Here is a 24,007-nt window from a genome sequence, read left to right on the forward strand (position 1 = left end):
AAATTACGAATCATAATTTCTAAAATTGCATTACAGGGATCCATATTTTTAGATAACTAACTTTTTTTTTAGACAATTTAATTTTTAGTTTTTAATTTTTATAAATACAATTTTATAAAAAATATAAATAGTAAAAAATATTTCTTTATTTATTTTGGACTCCTGAGCCGCCATCCAATCTCATAGTGTTGGGACTCTCCAGCCGCCATCTAATCTCATTAGTGCGCATCACCATAATTTGTATCGCATCACGTATGAGCCCCTGAAGTTAGGTTTAGGTTAAAAAAGAATTCACTCAAGCTTCCCTGAAGGCCTGAACTTTCTTCCCGTTACTTTCATCGACTCTGAATAGAGAGTCATACTAGACGAACAAACCCTAACTTCTTTTCATCGCGTGTTTAGGTAAATTCGGTCTCTCTCTTTCTATTCTTTTATACGATATATATATATATATATATTGTATATTTAGATTTATATACGTCCACGTACATTTTTACGCAAAATATAGTGTGTAACTTTACTGCAATTCATTAAATTATCTCTCCATACATTATCTTTCAATCTCTGCTAAGTTCCTTACCATCCATGTTTTTTCTTTACTCAATTCAATATGATTAATTTCACAAGAACCCTTTTGAAAATTTGGTTCTCTCTATAAAGTTCTTTTTTATTTCTCCTACTTTGGAGTAATGTTTTTTTGTTTTGTTTTGTTTTTTTTGGTATAGAAGTGCATTCAAACAGATTTTTTTGGCAATCCATAATAATATTTATAATTATTTGTATTCACTATATTATACAACGAATTCTTTAACCCATGTTTTCTAAAAGGTTTCTCCTGTGCTCTCAGCATGTCGGGAGAAGAGGATGAAAATGCTGCTGAGCTGAAAATTGGAGATGGTAATCGTTTTTCTTTTATTTGCATCGATGTGCACATTTGTGTATACACATCCTAACTTTCTTCTTCAATGATATTTTCCGTCTATGGTTTCAGTTTTGGTTTAATTTCCCGAAATTATGGTAAAGAGTCGTCAGTTTGACATGTTTTGATCCATATGTGTATGTGAATGGTCTGACCTCACACATAAACTAATACAGCAGTCTCTCTCTTCATTATGTATAAGAATGATCCAATCTACATGTCTTCTTTTTTTTTTTTTTTCTTTTTTTCTTTTTTTCTTTTCTTTTTTGGAATAGATATGATTACTAGGAGAACTTTGGAAAATTATGTTATCAATAACACTGGTGACATTAAAGCATTCACAACATACAAACTCAGACAAATGTAATTTTATAGTCAAATGTTGAGAAATTTGTTTGAAAATATTTAGTCTTTATCCTATTGATAATTGATTCATATTGCGCAATTGTTGAGAAATTAAATTGTGTAGTCAGTGTTTGTCTAATGCAACGAATGGGATTAGAGTTGTTTTTTAGAGGTGCTTGTTTTTCCCTTTACATTTTATACATGACAAGGTTTACCTTGAGGTGCCTTCTAAAATTTTGCATTGAAGGTTTGGTTTATCTTCTCAGAGGTTTTAAAGGCTAAATGTGTAATGAATTGTGAACTTGCCTTAATTCTTGAACATAATTATGATCAGATTATTGATGGTTTGGTTTGTTTTCTCAGAGTTTTTGAAGGCTAAATGTCTAATGAACTGTGAAGTTGCCTTAATTCTTGAACATAAGTATGAGCAGCTTCAGCAGAGGTCTGAGGATCCAATGAATCAAGTTTCTCAGTGAGTATTAGATTGTGTCCTTTCATTTCCATTCTTTCAATGTACAATTCTTTGTATTTATGATTTTGAGATTGACGGTGTCTCTGATTTCGAGATTGACGCTGTACCACCATTTAAGTTATGTCTAAGTATCAATTAATTTGCTGAAACTGATCCACTGTCCTTTGTCTCACTCCCTTAAGTGCTTAAGAAAAGTTACTGAAACTTCTTTCTCCAAACTGTAAGAACGTATTAGCATCTCTCCACTGGTGGAAGTATTTACATCTTTTTCCTAGACAAAATCTAGCTTTTTGCTTATGCCAATTTGGGTTTTCTAGACTTTTTATTTAAAGGATTTTTACAGTATCTTAGCAATCTTTAGTTTTTGGGTTTTATTCAATGTTCTGTTCTGTTTCAGTTGCCCATATTATCTTCTTCCACTCTATATTTTTTTTGATAACTTAATGAATAAATTTAATTTTTGAATTAAATATATAAAACCAATAAGTTCGTGTTCGATTATTTTTGTCTTGTGCGTGTGCAAGATACTACTGTTCGAATCCATGACCTCTCCTAGTTAGGAAGGATTTAAACATTGGGTTATTGAACCATGTGGTAGATTATTTTCTCTTTCTTTGAAAATTTGATATTAAGTCAACATGGATCAGGTGCTTTACTTTGAAAGAATCAATGATTGAGAAATGATGTATAATCTTTAAGTTCTTTAATAAGTGCATTTCAGTGCTAATCTTGTTGGAATAATGTACATTCACATGAGTTGCATACCATAAAATTCATGAGATTTCAAGTTATATGTAAAGTTTTTGTTGATTAATTTCATTTTGCAGGAATAACATTTTCTGCAGTGCATTTTTTTTCTTATTTTCTTAAATTTTTCTATACCAACTCCAGATTTGTGAATCTTATTTAGCCAACTGCTCACCATTCAGCAGAAGACAGTTTGTATTTGTACAAGTTCAAATTTTTAGTCCTTTCACCGGGAGTTTGGTTATCTTCCTTTTTCAGAGTATTTGAGAAGTCACTGCAGTATGTGAAGCGCTTTAGCCGTTATAAAAATCCTGATGCTGTCAGACAAGTTCGAGAGTATCCTTCTATTTAATGAAAATGATGGAATTTGGTTTCTGTATTTTTTCGTTCATACACGTGTATGCATATATATGGACAATCACCCACATTTTTTAATGTTTATGCATCTCATTGTCAAACTTGTATAAAATTTAAACACTTAATGTGATAATAATTATTTTTTTGATAAGTAAGTAATGTGATAATAAATTTATCAAAAAATTGTCACCCATTATTTATGTTATATAGAAGGTGATGGGAGTCCCCATCGTATTATCTATCCTATCTTATTATCTATTAGGTAGTGGACCACAGGCTGGGTTCCCATCTTTGCACATGCTTGACTATATATATATATTTTTTTTCTTTTTGCTGTTTTGGCTGTGGTCTTGATTTTGAACCTGGAGATTTCTAGTATTTCTAGTAATTCAAGAAGACACTTCTTTTGTCCTACAAACATTATTTCCCAAGGATGATCCAATCCAGATTTTCTGATGCTTTTAGACAGCAAATTTCCACCTTGCAATGTAGTGGTTTTCTTCAATTGTTAATATATTACATGATATATTATCATTACTTCTCTGAATTTTACCCACACCATGCTTGGTCTATGATAAGTGGGATCTGCGTCAGCAAGAATGATGTCAATTACCAGCTTTTTCTACAGCGGTTAAGAGAGTTTTTCTTTCTGCTGTTTTCTGTTGTCAGTTCATCTAGATAGTGTTTTTTGGTAGGTTTAATAAAATAGTGAGTCGATTTTGGACTCTTATTTAGAATATCTCTGTATCGAACTTATTTACTGAATCTGTACAACTTAAATCAATAATATCTTACGCTTCTTTGGAATGGTTCATTTTGGCAGTGTTGGAATTTTATTCCTGAAGGAAAAACGTGTGTTGTAATTACTGTTTTTATTTTCCCTTTTAAATTAATTAATTCTTTTATCAGCAGCAGTACGTACTTAACCGACATTCAGAATTCTTAGTAGATACCAGTTGGCTGAATTTGAGGTAATATAATTATATTCCAACCATTTTGTAAGTTAAAAGTTGGGGTTTATATATGAAATCTATAAATGTTTATTCCTTGTATTGTGCAGCTTTGTGTTCTTGGAAACCTTTGCCCTGAAACTGTGGAGGAAGCTATTGCTATGGTCCCATCTATCAAGGTATTCTTGATTTGATGCGTCTATTTCTTTCTCCATGCAAGTACTCTTGTTACTTTCATTCATGGTTTTATTAAAGTAGCCACGTGAATGTGATTATATGGAAATAGCAGGACATGTTCATTTCTTTTCCCTAGATGACATGTTACACGCATCACGCATGCATGGAAAGCAGTTAAGTGTTGGGGGACACAATAACAAAGAGTTAGATATTTATAAAGTAAACATTATAATATACAACAACAATAATCCTTGTTAAGTAAATTTAATATTTTGAATTGCACTAAATTTGTTAACTATGAATCATAAAAATCAGTGATCTTTTCTAGCGCTTTGATAAAGAGGTAGTGAGGACACAACATGTGTATGTGGATATGTATATGTACGTACATGTTTATGATGACTTCTATCTCTCTCTTTTTTAGGGGATAAGGATGTTGACTTCTCTCTTACTTCTATTTCAATTCTTCTATCTTCAGTTTTCTAGTATGAATGGATATTTTTTAAAGTTTTTGGAGAGAAACTTTAAAAACAACAGTTTCTATTCTTAATAGGGTGTCATGTAAAGTACCTCTTGAAATATCCTTTTAAGCTTTGGATGGGTCATAGACCTAGTCTCAAGCATTAGCTTGTGTGGGGATGCCTTGCAGAGGCAAGGTTATATAATGCAGATATCAAGTAGCTTGATCGTCACACCGTTACTTGTTATTTTATTAGGTATTCTGAGAGAGTAAAGGGCTACAAATTTTATTATCCCCCTCAACCAATGGAGATTGTGGAGATATGTTCTGCCAAATTTATTGAGGGTTGCGAATATAGTGGGAGCCTAGAGCATCGTAGTGTCTTTTTGCAGAGGAGCGATATTCGGTACCTATTCCATTTACTTCAGACTCCGTTCCACCTTTTTCAGTGCTTTCAGTTTGAGATCTTATCATCTTATTCCCACTCCTTCAATTTTTTCACCTTCGCAGCCTCCTCCTTCAGTTTCCAATCCAGATCCTAAGCCTATTCAGCTTAGGAGATCTAGAGCTCGGAGTTTTGTTATAATTGATGGTTTGAGTTGTATGTCAACGAGGTTGACATTGATAAGGACTTCATTTATGGGGCAATGGAGAGATGTAAGATTTGACACCACATAGGTAAATCCAAACCATAATTATGAAAGTTTGCATGTGGGGGTGTTTCACACTCCATGAGGATAGCTTTGACTAGATATGAGATTTGACTCCATATTGGTAAACCTTCACACTGGATAGGAGGTTGGCGCTGTAATATGTTTAGGTGACATACCATGATGATATGAAGTAGGACGATTAGTGAAGTGTGCGTTTAGACCACATGCAATTTGCACATCTCATGAAACGCTGTAAAAAAACGTACACTATATTTGCTTGAATCCTAGATGGAATGGTTTTGAGATCATGGAATTGTTTAGACGCATTCACGATCCACTATTGATGAAGTCTATCTATGGAGGAGTGTTCTAAAATATAAATCCATCTATTTCAATAATTATATTTTTTCTAAAATAAAATGAGTGGCCACTTAGACTTTTTTAAAGTGTTGCAATCCCATTGTTATTTTTTAATAAAACTTAATGTACATTGACCAAGTGACAGATTATTGCGAATTTTTTAAAATAAAAATATTTTTTGGTTCTATATTGATGTAGGACAAGGGTGCAGCCTTAAATAGTTAAACAGTTAGGAACTTAAAGAAATCAAAGGTTGAAAGTTCAAAGAATTAGGGCTGAAATTTTGAGGTTTGATAGTAGAAATGTAGAAAAATAAGGAGAATATAATAAAAGCTGCAATAAGGGATTTGAAAAAAAGAAAAAGCCTATTGGCATCACACCAACACAAAACAAAAACCTATTGGAATCACTCGAACAGGGCCTAGGTATCACACCTAGAGAAGGCCTCACACCCTCAGAATTTGTGAATCACTCACAAAAAAATCTCAAAGGATATTTTTATTCATTTTTTTGACTAAGTAATCAGAATTACATTGTATCCTTTTTATAATAAAGGATGACCCTTGGATTACCCTATAATGGAGACAATCAAAAGTTGACTCTAGCTTTATAAAGTAACAAAAAAACTTAATTGATGCAATTTAATCTAATTGATGTAATTTACCAAAACAATGTAATTTCACCATAATTAATACAATTACCAAAATAATGCATTTTGACCAAACCCCCTAATTATGCAAGACTCCAAGTGGACCCCTCGTCGTCTATTATCTGCCAAATCAAGGTTTAAGCTCTAGAATCCTCTTTCCCACGTCTTTTATACATTTTAAAACGCTGCCACTGTCCTCTACTTGCTGCCACTGTACTCTACCATATGCACTATGTTTTCCTAGAAAAATATTGCAATGTAATTTTTGATACTTGATGGATTGAGTCATACTTTCCAATTTTGTGATCTAATTGGCAGTATGGTTTTATACCGTTGGATTGCGGTTTTTAAACTTTATTTGGTGGGATTTAATTCTAACCGTTGGTATCTAAATTTCCATGATGGGAAGGGAGGCTTAAGTATGTTTGTTTACAAAAAAGTCTTCCCCCTCCGCGCGTCATATATATATACATATATATGAGGGTTTCAAAATCCTTATTCAGCCCCATTATACGACAACTCTCAGATTATGTGCAAAGCACTCTAAGCATTTACCATAACAAATTCAAATTACTCTCATGTTTAATCTCCAATCAAGTACGATTTCTAAACTCTTCGCTTTATTTTTTGCACTATTCCTGATTTCTACAATCTTACACAACTTGTAGAAAGGAAAAAAAAGAAAAACTGCAATCAAAATTTAGAAAACAAACATACCTAATTGAACAAAGTGGGAAATTAGAGTGCTCTACCCCCGATTTGAGAGTTGTCGTATGATGGTGATAAATATGGTTATGAAATCCTTATGTATAAGAACAACAACAAGGGAGGACAGTTTCTCTAGAAACAAACATACATAAGCCTCCCTTCCCATCATGGAATTTTAGATACTAATAGCCAATATTAAATCCCTCCAAATAAAGTTGAAAAAACACAATCCAACGGTATAAAACCATACTCCATATTAAACCACAAAATTGAAAAATACAACCCAATCCATCAAGTATTTTTAATTACATTGCAATCATATTTTAGAAAAGTAGTGCATAAGTCCACAAAATAATTTTTATTTTCAAAATTTTCCAACAATCTTTTACTTGGTCTATATACCTTAAGTTTAATAAAAAAATGACACTGTGGATTGTAACACTTCAAAAAAGTCAAATGGCCACTCATTTTATTTATAAAAAAAAAAATATACAATTATCGAAATAGATGGATTGATACTTTAGGAACACTCTTCTTCATATAGATTGGATTGTGGTTTACCAACTTTATTTTGTTTTGTGGGATTTAATCTTGGCCATTGGAATCTAAGTTTCCATCATGGGAAGGGAGACTTGGGTATGTTTGTTTGTAAAAAAGTCGTTTCCCCGGCGTTTATCATATATAAGGGTTTCAAAATCCTTATTTAGCTACAACAACTCTAAGATTGAGAGTAAAACACTTTAAGGGTTTACCATAAGAAATTCAAAGTACTCTAATGTTTAATCTCCAATTAGGTATGATTGCTAAACTCTCCTTATTTTTTGCACTATTCTTGATTTCTACAATCATACACAACTTGTAGAAATTAATATATATATATATATTAATGGTGCTAAATAGGGTTATTAAACCCTTGTATATGATAACAACAAGGGGGACGATTTCTCTAGAAACAAACATACCTAAGTCTCCCTTCCCATAATGGAATTTTAGATACCAATTGCCAGGATTTTATCCAACCAAATAAAGTTGAAAAACCATAATCCAACGGTATAAAATCATACTCCCTATTAGACCACAAAATTGAAAGTACAAGCCAATCCGTCAAATATCTATTATTACATTGCAATCCTATTTTAGAAAAAGTTGCGTACAGGACCACAAAATATTTTTGATTTAAAAAGTTTCCAACAATCTTTCACTTGGTCCATACACCTTTTATAAAAAATGACACTGTGGATTGCAACACTTCAAAAAAGTCGAGTGGCCACTCATTTTTTTTTTTTTTATAAAAAAAAAAATACAATTATCTAAATAGATGGATTAATACTTTAGAACACTCTCCTTCATAGATTGGGTTGTGATTTTTCAACTTTATTTGGTGGGATTTAATCATGGCCATTGATATCTAAGTTTTCATGATGGGAAGGGAAACTTAGGTATCTAAGTTTTCATGATAGGAAGGGAAACTTAGGTATGTTTGTTTATAGAAAAATCGTCCCCCCAAATAGATACTAATGACCATGATTAAATCCTATAAAATAAAGTTGAAAAGCCACAATCCAAAGGTGTGAAACCATACTCCCTATTAGACCACAAAATTGAAAAGTACAAACCAGTCCATCAAAAATCTATAATTACATTGCAATCCTAATTTAGAAAACGTTGTGTACAAGACCACAAAATATTTTTTATTTTAAAATGTTTCCAACAATCTCCAATCAGGTACGATTGCGAAACTCTCCTCTTTATTTTTTGCACTATTCTTGTTTTCTACAATCTTACACAACTAGTAGAAATAAATAAAAAATTGCAATCAAAATTAAAGAGAGAAATTCAACAATCGTACCTGATTGAAGATTAGACCTTAGAATACCTTTTAGAATCTGCTGAAGATCCTTAGACTGTACTACCCCGATCTGAGAGTTGTCATATGATGGTGCTAAATAGGGTTTAGAAACCCGTATATATGATAACAACTGGGGAGACGACTTTTCTAGAAACAAACGTACCTAAGTCTTCTTTCCCATCATGGAAACTTTAGATACTAATGGCTAGGTTGAAAAACCATAATCCTACTGGATAAAACTATACTTCCTATTAGATCACAAAATTGAAAATTACAACCCAATTTATCAAGTATCTATAATTACATTGCAATCCTATTTTAGAAAAACGTAGTGCATAGGACCACAAAATAATTTTTATTTTAAAATATATGTAATGAGATGTGCATACTGCCTATGGTTTAAACCAGGGGTACACAAAAAAACTGTGGAACCGTGAGAACCGAACCGTAGGCTTCGGTTCCGGTTTCGGTTCCAGCCTGTGGGAACCGGTAAGAACCGGAACCGTATATATATATAATTATATACTAAAACTAAAGTAACTAAACAAGTAAACAGAGACTAAAAGTAACTAAACACTTATACAATTACAACTTACAATTTACACTTCACAGGCAACCACCACGTGGTCCACACTAAACCACAAAACATACTTTGCCCTAAGCTAACCCTCATCGATTCAGTCCTTGCCTCCTCTCATCTATACCTAAACGTCGCCTCCTCTCAATCTCTCATCAAACTCATCGCCCTCGCCAGAGTCGCCTCCTCTCAAGTCTCATCTCAAGCTTCCTCGTCGATTCAGTCCTCACTCCTCATCCTCTCATCTTCAGATCTCAGTCACCATCACCATCTTCAGATCTCAGTCACCATCACAGATTGGCTTGCAAACAGTTAACAGTCGGTTCTCATGGAACCGAACCGGTATTCACGGTTCGGTTCCATACCTATACGAATCGTTGTGAATGGTTCCGGTTCCAACCGGAATCGTTAGGAACCGAACCGTGTGCACCCCTAGTCTAAACCACAACTCACTATCCGTCTTGTTTCATACCATCACAATATGTCACCTGAAGATATTACAACAAATCGCCAACCTCTTGTTGAGTGTGAGGATTTACCAATATAGAGTCACTCCCATATCTAACCCAAGCTATCCTCGGGGAGTTTGAAGACTTGCAACTAGTCCAAACAACCTTATGAGTGTAATACCACTCCCAGGCAAACATAATAACACATGCATAAACTAAATATATCAAGATAATAATAATAATGCATCACAACTTTATTTTTCATGCAAATAAATATCACTACTAGGCATAAATAAACTGAAAACTAACTGCAATGTAGCATGATATAAAAGAAATATCAGACATCATAATAATATAATGATTCTCGAACACCCATCCGGATCAGGTGCTCCTTAAATGACCTTTAGTGTGAGGATTTCTTTATCTATATGGGAAATCTCAATAGCACCTACCTTAACCTTCTCACATACGAAAATGTACTTTTATGTCTATGTGCTTATTACACTTGGTCAACTTTTCATTTTTCAAATACTTTGTGAAAACTTCAATATCACAAAAAAGAACCAAAGGCTTGTGGATAATGTCCACAACCTTCAAAACTGCAATAAAGTTTCAACCACATGGCATGTTTGGTTGCTTTATAACAACTAACCAACTCTACATACATAGTGGAATATTTGATAATAGACTGCTTAGAGCTACACAATTATCTACTCATTGTGATAATTGTCTACTCTTTGTTGGAACCTATGATAATGTTTATGATAAAGATATTATCAATAATGTTTTAATGATCATTATCATAGGTTCCCATATTTTATTCAATTCTCTCAATAGTGTTGGCGTCTTGCAGATACTTGAAAATATCATAGTAATTGAGAGACGAAGTAAGTGTGAAGATTAAAACTACTTTAGTATTTAAAAATTCAAAATATACATAACTAAAGTATTTAAAAATTCAAAATATTTATATAAATTGGAAAAAAAGTTTTAGTATGTTATAATACTTAATAGATTCTCTTAAAAATAATTTTTGTATATCTGAGACACCTATAGTGATGAAATCGCATAATGGATGAGTTTGAATAGTGAGAACTCTACAATGGATAAATGTGAAGACAATACTATATATAATGAATAATAAGTGACCAAAAAACAAAAAAACAAAAAAATATTTAAAATGTTATAGAAAAATTAAATTATAATTGTTTTTGTTCTTCAGCAATTTTTTTTTATTAGAAGTGATATAGAATTTTTAGGAATTTATTAGTTACATAAATATATAAATATAAAGTAATAAAAACTAAACTCTATTAGTAGTTGATATAGTGAGAAATAGAAGGAAAAAAGAATTATAATTCAACTAATTGATTTGAAACACGTTAGACATTTAATAATAGTATAGATATAGATATAGATATAGATTGATAAGGAAAATTAGTTGTTTAGTGCATATAGAATTCATAGGAGTCTATTAGTAGTTGATAGATTGAGGAAATAGAATGAGAAATGAATTCTGATACTAACTAATTGATTTGGAAATTAGTTATTTACTTCATATGGAATTCATATGAGTTTATTAATAGTTGACAGAGTGGAGAAATAGAATGAGAAAGTGGATCCACTCTGGTTTGTAGGGGTCTTGTGCACCAAATGACGTCGTTTTGGTGCACAGGCACGAAGCCCAATGTAGTCCCGTGTTGGGGCTCAGCCCACTTTGGGCTCCGTGCTGTGCACCAAAACGACGTATTGGTGTAAAGCACCATGCAGTTTGGAGGGGGACCAGGCTGCACAAAAGGAGTTTTCGTAATTTCTTTATAATGAGTAAGAGTAAACTGATGAAATAAGGGCGAGAGTTAATTGATCTAGTCTCGAGCCTATCTTTCATCACTCCTTTGATCGTATAGCAGCCGAAACAGCAACAACATATGCTCAAAGAGGATTAGGAACCTTTCCCCTGCGTGGACACGAACTATTACGCATATTTGGAATCTCTAAAATAGTCCTTGCTTGTTACACCAAGTTGGAGAACTTTTTGTAGAATGCAAATCCATTAAGCCAGAATCTGATAAACAATCATGAAACTCATCAAGAACAGCTTGAGGAAAGCGCAACTCGCTTGTTTTGAAGCTTTGCATCCTAATGAATAAAGAGACTTGCCCTACCTAGAGGCTTACGTTTTGATAAGGTTAGATTTGTTGCTAGATTGTTTGTAAGCGCCTTAATGCAGGGGTTCTTGGGAGGGTGGGGGGGCTCTTATTTCGGTGCCGCCGTTGACCTATCCACTGTACAGATAGACAAAAGATCATTGGGCCATGCGATCTTTCCATAAAATTATTACCCCATTTACCATAGAACAGCTTTCGGTTGATGGATAAGACAGGAATGTAATAGAAGGCTTCAAAGGTCATCCAGCTAGATCTTCTATTCAAAGCAATTAGTCCTCCTTCCTGTGCCCGGAGTTCCCCAAGTTCAAGGGATAAAGTGCTTAACAAATTAAGAAGACTTCCCTCTTTCTCTTATCTAGCTATGAACTTGTCTTGCATTTCATTCATAAGACTTTCTTGGCATATAATAAAATATTTAACAACTATAATTATAAATTTTGTAACTTAATGATTATGAATCCAAAATTTCACGTAAAGAACCCAAAAAAAAAATAATAATAAAATATCTATTTTTATATATTTACACATTTGTAAAACTAAACGGTGTTGGTTCAGAGTAGAAAGGGGTTTGTCTCTCATTCTCAACCCCGGTCCTAACCGGATTAGATGATAATCAAACTGTCCATTAAAAGTGGGCCGAGTAAAACTGACATCCCTACCATGTTCTGATTCAGGCAAGGAAAAATGTTGACCATAAACTCATATAATGGTATAGATTACCTTTTCTAGTACAACTCGTATTTTTTCCCCCTTCCCAAAAGCCCTTAATGTATAATGTTATTTGAACTTTCTTCCCAAATTAGCGAGTGGGGTTATTTTTAGTACTACCAACCATGAGAGTTGAGACAGCCATTGACAGCTTCCTTTTCTTGAGCGTCACGACAAATGTAGGGACCCCCTCCCCACAAAACAACACACAAAAAAGTGTATATATATATATATATTTCACTGACAGCTCATATGAGGTTAGAGCTCTACACACGGGTGAATAATTGGGAGAAAGCTACACTTACTCCTCCTGAGGATTGGCTCATGATTTTTAACAGCTTCCAACCGCCATCCAGTCGTTAGGAAAGTACACTGACAGCATAACAACATGCAAAAAGTCATTTTTACCCCTCCACTGACCAAAAAGGCATTGTTGACATCAATTAACAAGTTTTTTTTGGTTTGAGTAATAATTGTATTAAGAATGTTCAAAGGGGAAAAGCCTTTTTCATTTGGACGAAGTTGCCCATTTTTTCTCTTTTAACCTATGGTACATGGACTCGGGTACAGGTGTCGGACACGGGTATGCATTCATGTGTCGGACATGTCAAATCTCCAAATAGAATGACACACGGACACGGCTAAATATTCATTTTATTAATTATTTTATTTTATTTTCTAGAGTAAAATAATGTTTTTATCTAATATAATGTTTAACTCTTTTTAAAGTAATAATATAATGTAATTGACTAATTGGATATGTTTTTTTAAGTACATGTATAACCAAAAGTGTCGGATGTGTCCGACACGGGTACTTCACTACTTTTGAAGAGTCCATCTAACAGAGCTTTTAACATATAAGCCACACTAGTGTGTGTGTGTGTGTGTGTAAGCCACACATACACACGTGTGTATATATATATATATATTTCACTACACTCCTCTCTCCTTTCCAAGTACACAACTCATCTCCTCCTCTTATCTTTCCTTTGTTATTCTCCCCAAAGAACAGATTCTCAAAAATGAACACCAACAAGATGAAAACCAACAAACCCATGAACAATCTCCATTGCTAGCAGTAAGAGGATCCACCCCGCCCTTTGCTTCGTACCCTGCAAGCTCTTCGCCTCCTCGGCAGCAACGAATCGACGAGTGGATGTGATTCACTTACTGTAATAAACCAAGTACTCGAATTGTACAAAACACGGATGTTTGAGCTTGACAACGAAGGTTGTGTCGGAGGACAGAGTATGATTTAACCGCCCATACCTTGAAACCAAGGCAAAAGATCATCACATTCATCAATATTTTATCATCCCATTTTTAATAGAAATTTTTTGAAAGAAGCGTTTTAAATACACTGCACCAACGTGAAATATCAGTATGAAAACTTAAGCAATTCTTAGTCTCATTAACAACAGGGGTCATTGAAGAATAGTTCAATCCATAAAAGATTAAGCTGAATTAACATGACCCAGTTAACATCATAAAAAATAACAAACAAACAAACAAAAAAAAGCAACCGTTTCTGATTCTCACGGTATTAAAAGGATAAAGGAACACTTCATATAAAAATTAGCCAGATGAGGAAATCAAAAGAATAACTTGAAGCTGTGTGTAACCCAACTCACTGAAATGTGGGACAGATAATTTGCTTAGCCAAGTATAGATAGCAAAATGAACAGAGAGAGAAAGGTTCATAGCATACCATAGATTTGTACTGTATGGTACAAATCTGGGAGAGAAATGTAAGTGGAAGTCCGACCAGCTCTTGAGGTGTGACTGAAGCAGTCTTCTTTTTAATACCGAGGGGCTATAGACATTAGGTAGGAGAAGGAGAGAGAGAAGGGGGCTCAAGAATCTAATTGTTTAATCCAACTACTGCATGGGGTTTCTTTTGGTCATTTAACCTGAATAGATTTTCTTAATAAAATATGGTCATTTGATTGATGGGCAAGACTGTAGTTTCATGCACGAAGTTAGCATCTGTTACTGTCATAACTCTTATCAACCCTGACGGGTGTGTGTAGGTTTCTCCAAATTGTGCACCTGTGGATAATCAGGTCTAACCTCAGGGAGTGTTAGTGTAATTTACCCTATATGTGTGTGTGTGTGTCTTGCATTCCTTTGGATGTTGAGAAGAATTTGGTAAAGCGCGCGCACGCGTCTTGGATTCCTTTGGATGTTGAGAAGAATTTGGTAAAGCAGGGAAATGCTCAAAAAGTTGCTTTGGAAATGAATTATTATGTATTTTCTTTTCCTCCCCTGGCTAGATCCAACTGAAGCCTTGAAATTCATTCTGAGGGTTCCCGCTAGTTAAACCAGCCCATGTAATTGTTCATCCATATGGCATTCCTTTGTTTTGTATCTCATTTACTATGATTAATTTCAATAAATGGGGCCTTTTGTTTTGCAGAGCCGAGGACGTGCCCATGAAGACGAGGCAATTGAGAAAATGTTGAATGACCTATCCCTAATTAAGAAATTTGAGTAGCAGCAGCATTTTATGCCGAATGTATGTGAATCATGCAGTGATTAATATGTATAAATTGCTGTTTTATACTAAAAACTATACTGAGTAAGAGTCTGGCACATTTCTTTGTAATGATTTTGCATGGAGCTTATTTCATGGTACCCTAATATAGTAGCTACTACTAAAGTGAATATATTATAGTAGATTTGAGTTTGCAGTTAGATTTGATTCACCCTCCCCTCTCTCTATCTCAATCTCTCTCTTATAACTTGGGGAAAATATATAGAAATCTGTCAGATTTGATTCACCCTCCCCTCTCTCTATCTCAATCTCTCTCTTATATCTCTACATATGTGTATGTTCATGTACGCCTTTTGAGGGTGTTTTCATGTTACTGGTCTCGGTTTTATGGTGAGATCCTTTCATGAGCCACAAATGGCCAGAATATAAATACAAGCCCAAATGATTATCAGGTTTTTTTGTTTTTTTGGTCCTGAAAATAAGAACAGGCATACGGCATCTACACAACACATCCATTAAGGACAGTACAGATGTAATAAAGGCAAGCTATAAAATGGCAAACAAAACTTGAAGCCAAAAAAAAAACAAAAGAATACCAGGCTGCAGATTTGCTGAAAAGAACAACGGAAGTCACCACATGAGACGAGCATCAACGGGAGTGACACAAATGTTAGGTCATCAGCAAGGCGATTGCTCTAAACTTCCATTCACAAGGCGCCTCTGACGGGTGGAAAAACCATCCAAACCCCGCACAAGTCGGGGAATACAAAAACCGACATAGATCTGAGACAACAAGAAGAACATAGATCTGAGATCTAACCAGAGAAAGAAACACAAATCTACCCAGTCTGACCCACAGAACGTATGATTTTATTTAGCCTATAGAAGATAGAAAATATCACCTCTCTACTCCCATGGAAAGAAGCAGGGATAAAAAAGAGAAGACAAAGTGAGAGGTTGAAAGAGGGGGTCGGTTTATATTTATGCGGAAAATCATTTCAGTGGTGACCATACAAGACACCATTTTTAGTGGTGTGGACACAAGTTTGCTTCCTTGAATTATTTATTTATTTATTTTCATACAAAAAGGTTGAAGTATTAATTGCACCTACCCTTTTAGTGCAATTTTTTTTTTTTTTTTTTTGGATAAGTGCAATTCTTAAAGTTCTACAATTGTAGTTTGGTCATTATTTATAGTACCATGTTGAAAAAAAAAAAAAAAATACATATATACATATATATATATATATATATAGTAGGAGTACATAATTATACCTAATATACCTTGTAAATTGTTATAAGGGTAATTTGGTCATCACATTTAAATTAAACGGCTTATTTCACATAATTGTAGAATTTTTTACACAATATTTTCACATAAAAGGTTGGATATTATTTTTATAATATAAACGTGGCAGAGTGTCCAACCTCCCGTCCATAATCATTTTAAATGGGGTGGATCAAGTTATTTGGTTAACCCTTATTATTAATCATAGAAAAACTTGGCTAAAAAAAAAATCATAAGGCCTTCTTATAATTTTGTTATTTAAGGTGAAAGAAGGATATTCGCATAGTACTCTCCTCTCCAACTTTTTTCAACTAGCAAACACCAATGCGGTGAATTAACCTATTGAACAACCAAAAAGTTGCCACTTATTCCAATCTTTTATTTATTTATTTATTTTTTTTTAAAGTTAAAGCAATTACCCACACACTCCCTCCATCAAAGCTCGAACCCTCGACCTTTCCTTTGGGGAGAAAGAGGTGATACCACTAGGCCATTTGGTCATTCAGTTATTCCAATCTGTGTTGATCTGCATGTTTATTTAGCATTTCACTCGAGTAAATTTTATGATCTTTAAAGTTTTATTAATGTACATTGACCTCTTTTTTTATTTGTCAAATTATATTTACCTCTTTAGATTTGTATGTAAGAGTACATACAAATCTTAAATTTTAATTCTACCTTCTTCTTTTGTCCTCGCACAACTTAGGAGAGTGTCTCTACCAACTTGACTACCCAGCTAACCTGAATTCTAATTCTACGGCTGAAAGCCATATTTATTACAATCAAATAAAATATATATAATGACATAAACATAATTATAAACTTGATAAATCTTACTATAGAGTTAGTGTAATATACCTTAATAATTTACCTTTATACATATAACTTTATTTTGTGCCAAAACCAAGGCTCAAAGAAAATGCTTAGTTTGTAGTTTTGAAAACAGTAAACTCATAAAATAGAGAACAGTTTTCAGAAAAGTATAAAAAAACTGTTCTCTAAAAATAAATCTTTTTATAACTGCATATTTACAAAATAATTTTTAAAAAATTTAACCAATCAGAATTTTTTTGAACAATTTTCTATTTTCAGTAACTGATGGATGTATAATTTAAATACCCGCAGATAGGCGAAAGTTGTTAAATTAACGCACTATCTCACAATTACGTAGGTAAAGTGCAAAAAACCTCCTTCAACTATTGGTCATTTTGTAGAAAACCCCCCTAATTTATTAATTTGACATATAACTCCCCTAAACTAACCAATTTGGTGCAATTAACCCCATCCGGTGATAAGCCGGTTGAATTTGACCGTGAAGGCGCACATGATAGTCATGTGACAATCCAAATTTCTTTAAATGACCACACAACCTTTTACCTTTATACCCAAAACCACTTACCCAAACACGCCCTTATGCTAAATACACACTGTTCATCGTCAATACACACGCCCTTTACCTTCGATGGCGGCTTTGCCCAGCGATTCTAATCAGGTCCTTCGTGAATGAAATTATGGTATCTCTCTTGTCGTCGTCCTCTTGAAATGCGTCGAGCTAAGCCCGGTTGTCTGCGCAGTGGTGAGTTCAGAGCGAGTGGGTGAGTTCCAGTTTGGGGACCCGGGTCGTTGTGTTGATCTCGATGAGAAGCTCACAACCGAACCACCATGGCCATCGTCAAACAAAATCATAGACAATATACATTAGAAACGAATGATGAGTAAGCTCAAAAATTATCCCCAAACTTTGAAGGAAGAAACTGTACCCTACACACCGTTTACATGCGTGTGTGTGTGTGTGTGTGTGTGTGTGTGTGTAGAGAGAGAGGGACAGGCCTTTTGCTAGCATCCTGGATTTGACTTTCATAAGCAAAATCTGAAAATCGAAGTCCATTAGCAGACAAAGAAGATAAAAAAAAACTAACAAAATTTAATTGAGGCAGCACCACTCTAAGTCACAGCCGCCATCGCAGGTGAGCCCTCGCCGTTCCAGTTCACCGTTCTCCAAATTCGCCCATTTGACGGCAAACCAAGCAATCGTCGAAGCGACCTACAGAGCGATGAAGATTCACATCGTCGATTTTGGGATCGGGCGATGGCGGAGCTAGACTACGAAGCCAATGATCGGCGTTGAACAGAGATCGGCGTTGGTGACAATAGGGGAAGACTCCAGTGAAGGCGACGATAGCAGCGAGAACATCGGGGGGCGATGGCGGAGCTAGACTACGAAGCCAATGATCGACGTTGAACAGAGATCGGCGTTGGTGACAATAGGGGAAGATTCCAGTGAAGACGACGATGGTAGCGGGAACATTGGGCGGAGGATAATGGAGTGCTCGTCATTTCGTTCCGACAGCCGGAATAACCATGACCAACTCCAAACTGCCGTCGATGAGGCGCTACATTCTCGAGCTCTCTGCCACGATTCTGCCGCCGCCGACGACGTCCATGGTGGTTCGGCTATGAGCTTCTCGGAGCTTGGGTTTGATGGAGCGACGGCAGCGACAACAAGAATGCTCTGTCTTTTACTGAAACGGCGTAGTTTTATGTAAGGGGTAAAATTGTCTTTTATTATTTTTGTTTACAGTAATTGGCCGGAGATGTCACATTAGGGGTTAATTGCACCTAATTCAATAGTTTAAGGGGGCAAATTGTAATTCAGGGGGTTAATTGCACATGGCCAATAGTTGAAGGGAGTTTTTTTGCACTTTACCCTAATTACGATAAGGATTAAGCCTACATATTACAATAAGGATTAAACCTACAGATTGCATCCTAGTTAACCTAAGCCGTAAAAATAAAGGGGCTAATCGACGTTTTAAAGCATGCAATAGATCATAACTCAATTTTTTGATAATTCCAGAGAGATTACTTTGTATACTGACTTATTTGCCGGAGTAGACCGGAGCCTACTCCAACAGTAACACACCGGTGCATGTAGGATCACCTTTTCCCGTGGGTTGCACGGAATTCTGCATCAACGGTAACCAAACATGCTTCGAGGAATCTTTCATTTGCAATTCAGCTAAAAGTAAAAACAAAAAAAGATGGGGAGGGAGTGGGTATTTCGGTGGCGATACTTACAAGAAAGAAGAGAACAGAGGGCGATGAAGAGGAGCCAAACAAAGCCAACACCATTCTCATTGTCTGCCGCTGTCATCATGCTGTAAGCTCTCTCTGTCTTTCTCCTCGCCACTTTCTCTATCTGAAACCCTGTTTACGTATATATCTATATCTATATCTATCTATATATCACCTCCATATATTTTGACACTTTAATATACGCTTCTTTCTAGAATGTTATAACCATTGAATCACCAGACGCAAAACATTTCTCTCTCCGTTACAAACCCAATATCTCATCACATGGAAGCTAGCAAGGAGGTAACTCTCTCTCTCTCTCTAAAACATCATCATCATCTTTCTCTAAAACCTTATTGTTAAAACTCTTATTACTCTTTTATCTGCCCTGTTTCATCTTTGATGATGATATTTGTGTAATGAGAAGTAAATCATTCTTGTTTTCTCTCTATTAGTTTGTATTAACTTCATATCAAGAGAAAAATAAAATTTGATATTGTTACTACTTTAACCGAATTTAATTTTTCAATTTTACGTTTTTGAAAGTCAAATCATATACTATGTCTTTGCCGGAATTTTAGTTTTGTGTCTTCAGGCCTCTGCTTTTGTGTGCGTGCAATAGTAATTTTTGTTTGATTGTAGAGCAAAATACTGTGATTTTATTTAGATCTATTTATTATTTTCTGCTTGAAATTTTGGGCTGTGTAGGAGTTGGTTTTACTCCCATTTTTTGAGGAGTTATTCTTTGGAATTTATTTGATCAACCAACTTGTGTGAAGTTGAGAATCAAACAAACAAAATATGTTTTTTATTTTTTTTTATTATTATTTTTTTTCTTCCTGAAATTTCAAATTTTTGAAAAGGGGAAAAATATTAAATATCCCAAGGATGACAAGTTTTAAAAGTTGAAAACACAGAAAATTTTGTTATTATTTAAGTTTTTCAAGAAAGTGCTTTTTTTTATTATTTATTTATTTTCTACTTTGAGAAAATTTTAGGACCAAGTATATGTTATTGAGAATATCTGAGCTTAATCTATCGGAATTGGTTTTTCAGAACCCTTCAACACTACAGTTTATTGAGATTTTTTTACTGTGTATTTTTAACTTGTCCAGAATTGGAAGTAGTGTTCATTCTTTTGTTGTGATCAATTACAAATTTATGTTTGGAGAAGAAGAATGCGCCGTGGCTATCGGTGCCCCAATTTGGGAATTGGGACCAAAAGGGAGAATTGCCAGACTACTCTATGGATTTCACGAAAGTAAGAGCAATGAGGAAACAGAACAAGAGGGATGTCTCTAGAGCTAGCCTTGGAAATGAACAGGAGCTCATGTCAACCACTACCAAGTTGAAAACCGGCCATCGTGTTCTTCAGCATTACCATCAGAACCACTGTCCAGCTGTAAGATTTCTTGTCTTGCTTTGCTATCTTTACTTTATAATTGTGTTCTATATAGTATATAAATGGGTAGTTGTTGTTTGTTGCCATGACATTGATACTGTATTGAATACATGTATAAGGGCAGTAGTTGTTAGTTATTAATAAGGATATTGCATATTAATTAATACTTGTGACCACAAAACATATGTAGTGTGCTTATTTATGGAATTTTTTTTGAATAATGCTATTTTTAGAGCTCTGTCATGATGAGCTCTTCTTAATGAACATGAAAGGGCTCTCATGATATGTCTGCTGGGGGGCCCAAAATAGTTGAGAAGGGACACATACCCTTGTGTATCGGTCTTAGTTGACATCGGCGTGGAATGGCATTGCTCCTTATTTATCAAACATAGTCTACCGTGCTAGCAGCTAGAATCACCTGGCTATTTGAAAGGACACTCATTTCTCTATGTAATTTATCAATAAGTTGTAAAGAATTGTTTCATTCTATTATCTGTTGGGATATAAAAACCTTCATTATAATGATTTTGAAGCAAAAATTGATTGGAATTGCTTTGAAAAATTTAACAGCCAAAATTATAGAAATTGAAAGATATAGGTGAGTTCATTTGTGAAGAGTCGAAAAAGTGATTTTATATGTAATAAATGTGTTTTAAGTTATTCAAAAAATATCCTTTTATTGCATCTCATGTAGTTATTTTATAGGTAAATTATACCGACCTCCCCTAAAGATAGGCTAAATAATAATTTCCCCTATGTGTTTTAAAAACACTAGCCTCCTCTGCGGGTAATCTCAAAGTAACATTGACTTCCTTGTCATAACGCCGTTAGTTGGGATTGACGGAATTGACGATGTCAAGGTTTTAAAAAAAAAAACCCGGTTTTGCCCTTAGGACACTTAAAAATATATTTATGTTATTGTGTTGTAACGGTATAATGACTAAAATGCTCCCATTTACATAAAATAATTGGACAAAAGTGCCATTTGGTCAATCTTTACAAAATCCCCTCTCCCACACCCATTTCACCTCATGTCCAACTCTCCCTCTGTCACTGCATACTTCCATTTTTTCTCTCTCCCACACACATATTTTCACTACAAAATATCTGGGAGTCCTTGTGAACCATCTTATCACCTGTTGATGTTACTCCATTTACCAATATTTTCCCATTAGGATCAACATTACAACTAAATTCATCCGTAAGTAGAAGTCAATCATTATACCAATGTGTAGCAGTGATATATAATATTTATGAAAATTTGGTGACAAAATTACAAGTCAAATAATAATGATTGGGCGTCCAAACTTATATAAGATTAAATATAGTTTCAATCTAAAATCAGAAGACTCAATCATGAATTTTAAGGAACTAATTCTTGATAGTTCTTGATCAATTCTGAAAGCTTGAATTAAGCACTTTGAAACTGAATATTAAGTACATAGTTATTTCATAAACAAATAGACTTGTTTGAAATGTTATATTATAAAAACGTACAAGGATTTATCTTTTTATTCCAATTTAAGCACAATATTTTCTCCAACGCTGTGACGGCATAAAGAAACATAATTTGTCTAAAGGCCATAGTAAAGCTTTGAAAGGCAATTAAGAATTTTGTAATTGGTGGTATTTCAGTTCAGTCCAACTTACTCTCCTTTTCTGCACCAGGGAGAGAGGTGTAGCTTGAAACCAGTCTTAATAGTTCTGAAAGGTACATGCAACACGATGAGCTAACGATTTAGTGTTTGTAGCCAAAGCCTGCATACTTCATTCAAACCTTTGATCAAACCATAACTTGATGTGGAAAAGATGGAACAAACGCTGTGATCGATCATATATTTCTCTAATAGGTTTCCATTATATATATTTCCAGTAATTGGTTCTCTCTACGTTGATCATCATGGAGATTATGAAAAAACGTTGTGAAAAGATGAAAATGAAGACGACTTGACAAATAGTGAAAATGCATAGTAAAATGTGAAAATCCCAGGATTTATTTGGTTAAATAATTATATGTAAAAGTACATAGATAGTTTGGTCATTTCACACTTTCTATTAATCACATTACTGTCAGGGGAGGTTAATATTATATTTAAAAACTAAGGGGAAGTCGTCATTATTTAGCCTATTTTCAGGGGAGGTTAGTGTAAATCATCCTTATTTTATTTAATCTTCTAAACTGTGAAAAGTCAATATCATGTTCTCCTTAACCAGGTTCTAATAAGATGTATTGTTGATTTCCTTTGACAGACACGGAAGAGCATTCTCAGCTACTTCAATTGTTGCGCGAAAGCCTGAGATATATGAATCAATTTCACATATATTTCACACTTTTCTGTAATGATGCTGTGTATTGCTATGGCTTTCTTTCTAACATGTTTCGTCACCCTTTTTTTCAAGTGGGAATGATAATGTGTTTGTAAATTTGATGTCTCCCGTCTTTAATTTGCTGCCTTATTATGCATTGAATATGTTGATTAGCTAATTGAAGGACAAATAAATTATGGTTTTCATAGATGAGCCATTTATTGAGTGTTGTCGAGTTTTTGAGAGAAATGAAATTGAGATTTTTCTTAGTTTATTTTTGTTGATTTGAACCACACATGTTCACGGTTGAGTTCTCTTTATGATTGTTGGTTGCGTAAGCTTTGCTTGGGAGTACATTCAAATTGGTCGAAGCAGCAAATTTCATTATGTGGAAGAAAGGGAAAGGGAAAGGGTCATTGCAAGAAGAGGATCATTGTAAAGTGATTGCATTGGTATGTATGTATTTGCATGTAGGTGTACATACAACCTGAAGCTATAACTAAAAAACCAGATCTGCACAGATCATATGATGGTAATTCACTTTGTCTTTGAGTACTCCTACTTCCATAGATTAGAAGGAATTTGAGGCCAAGAAGATCTCAAGCTTGACAGTTTCTTGAGTCCCACATCGGTTGCGAGTGAAAAGGGTGAGAGAGAAGATGGGCTATAAAAGAGAAGGCCTAAGATTACAATAATCATACCTTTCTCGGCCTTTTGGCTAAGATCAAGTGTAGTATCTGTTCTTATCAGTTTAATATCTGATACGTGAGCCAATGGCTCACACGATATTAAATTTATTTTTTGAGGGGAAGGATCCATCACAGTAGCTTGCTGCTGGGGTCCTTGCGCGTCGCCTTGGTGTTGCACTATTACCTTGGCCTGGCGCACCCCAC

General features: G+C 34.5%; 2 protein-coding genes and 1 non-coding gene across 6 annotated transcripts; all 3 read left to right on the forward strand.

The window, feature by feature from the left end:
* Positions 1 to 170: 170 nt before the first annotated feature.
* On the forward strand, positions 171 to 15,242 carry LOC132283428 (DNA-directed RNA polymerase II subunit 4). Of its 2 annotated transcripts, none has more exons than XM_059785371.1 (7): positions 171 to 402; positions 829 to 897; positions 1,628 to 1,736; positions 2,742 to 2,819; positions 3,778 to 3,811; positions 3,901 to 3,969; positions 14,965 to 15,242. In XM_059785371.1, the coding sequence occupies exons 2-7, from the start codon at positions 849 to 851 to the stop codon at positions 15,040 to 15,042; spliced, it is 417 nt and encodes a 138-aa protein (XP_059641354.1). In that variant the 5' UTR covers positions 171 to 402; positions 829 to 848; the 3' UTR covers positions 15,043 to 15,242. The 2 variants fall into 2 exon arrangements, with proteins under 2 accessions (XP_059641354.1, XP_059641353.1); XM_059785370.1 differs by having other exon boundaries at positions 848 to 897.
* A 4,122-nt stretch (positions 15,243 to 19,364) lies between these two features.
* On the forward strand, positions 19,365 to 23,367 carry LOC132286498 (uncharacterized). 3 transcript variants are annotated; one of them, XM_059788845.1, is made up of 4 exons: positions 19,365 to 19,490; positions 19,621 to 19,708; positions 20,580 to 20,807; positions 22,882 to 23,029. In XM_059788845.1, exons 2-4 carry the CDS (start codon positions 19,691 to 19,693, stop codon positions 22,975 to 22,977), a joined length of 342 nt encoding a protein of 113 aa, XP_059644828.1. In that variant the 5' UTR covers positions 19,365 to 19,490; positions 19,621 to 19,690; the 3' UTR covers positions 22,978 to 23,029. The 3 variants fall into 3 exon arrangements, with proteins under 3 accessions (XP_059644828.1, XP_059644830.1, XP_059644829.1); XM_059788847.1 differs by lacking the exons at positions 19,365 to 19,490; positions 22,882 to 23,029 and adding an exon at positions 23,058 to 23,367 and having other exon boundaries at positions 19,497 to 19,708; XM_059788846.1 differs by lacking the exon at positions 19,365 to 19,490 and having other exon boundaries at positions 19,497 to 19,708; positions 20,583 to 20,807; positions 22,882 to 23,031.
* Positions 23,368 to 23,811: 444 nt separating this feature from the next.
* Positions 23,812 to 24,007, forward strand: LOC132287228 (U2 spliceosomal RNA). Its single transcript, XR_009472960.1, has one exon. It is a non-coding gene; the product is annotated as a U2 spliceosomal RNA (small nuclear RNA).

The sequence above is a fragment of the Cornus florida genome, unplaced genomic scaffold, assembly GCF_030987335.1.
Source record: "Cornus florida cultivar Cherokee Brave unplaced genomic scaffold, ASM3098733v1 CherokeeBrave_3.0.0_Hap2_Chr11, whole genome shotgun sequence".
In the NCBI taxonomy this organism is placed as follows: domain Eukaryota; kingdom Viridiplantae; phylum Streptophyta; class Magnoliopsida; order Cornales; family Cornaceae; genus Cornus; species Cornus florida.

Excerpts from the sequence above, each read along its gene's own strand:
- LOC132283428 (XM_059785371.1), top strand. The coding sequence starts at position 849 with ATGTCGGGAGAAGAGGATGAAAATGCTGCTGAGCTGAAAATTGGAGAT. Across the intron at positions 1,737-2,741 it reads CCAATGAATCAAGTTTCTCA|AGTATTTGAGAAGTCACTGC; the intron begins GTGAGTATTAGA and ends TTCCTTTTTCAG. Across the intron at positions 3,970-14,964 it reads CTATGGTCCCATCTATCAAG|AGCCGAGGACGTGCCCATGA; the intron begins GTATTCTTGATT and ends TTTGTTTTGCAG.
- LOC132286498 (XM_059788845.1), top strand. Across the intron at positions 20,808-22,881 it reads ATCAGAACCACTGTCCAGCT|GGGAGGTTAATATTATATTT; the intron begins GTAAGATTTCTT and ends CATTACTGTCAG.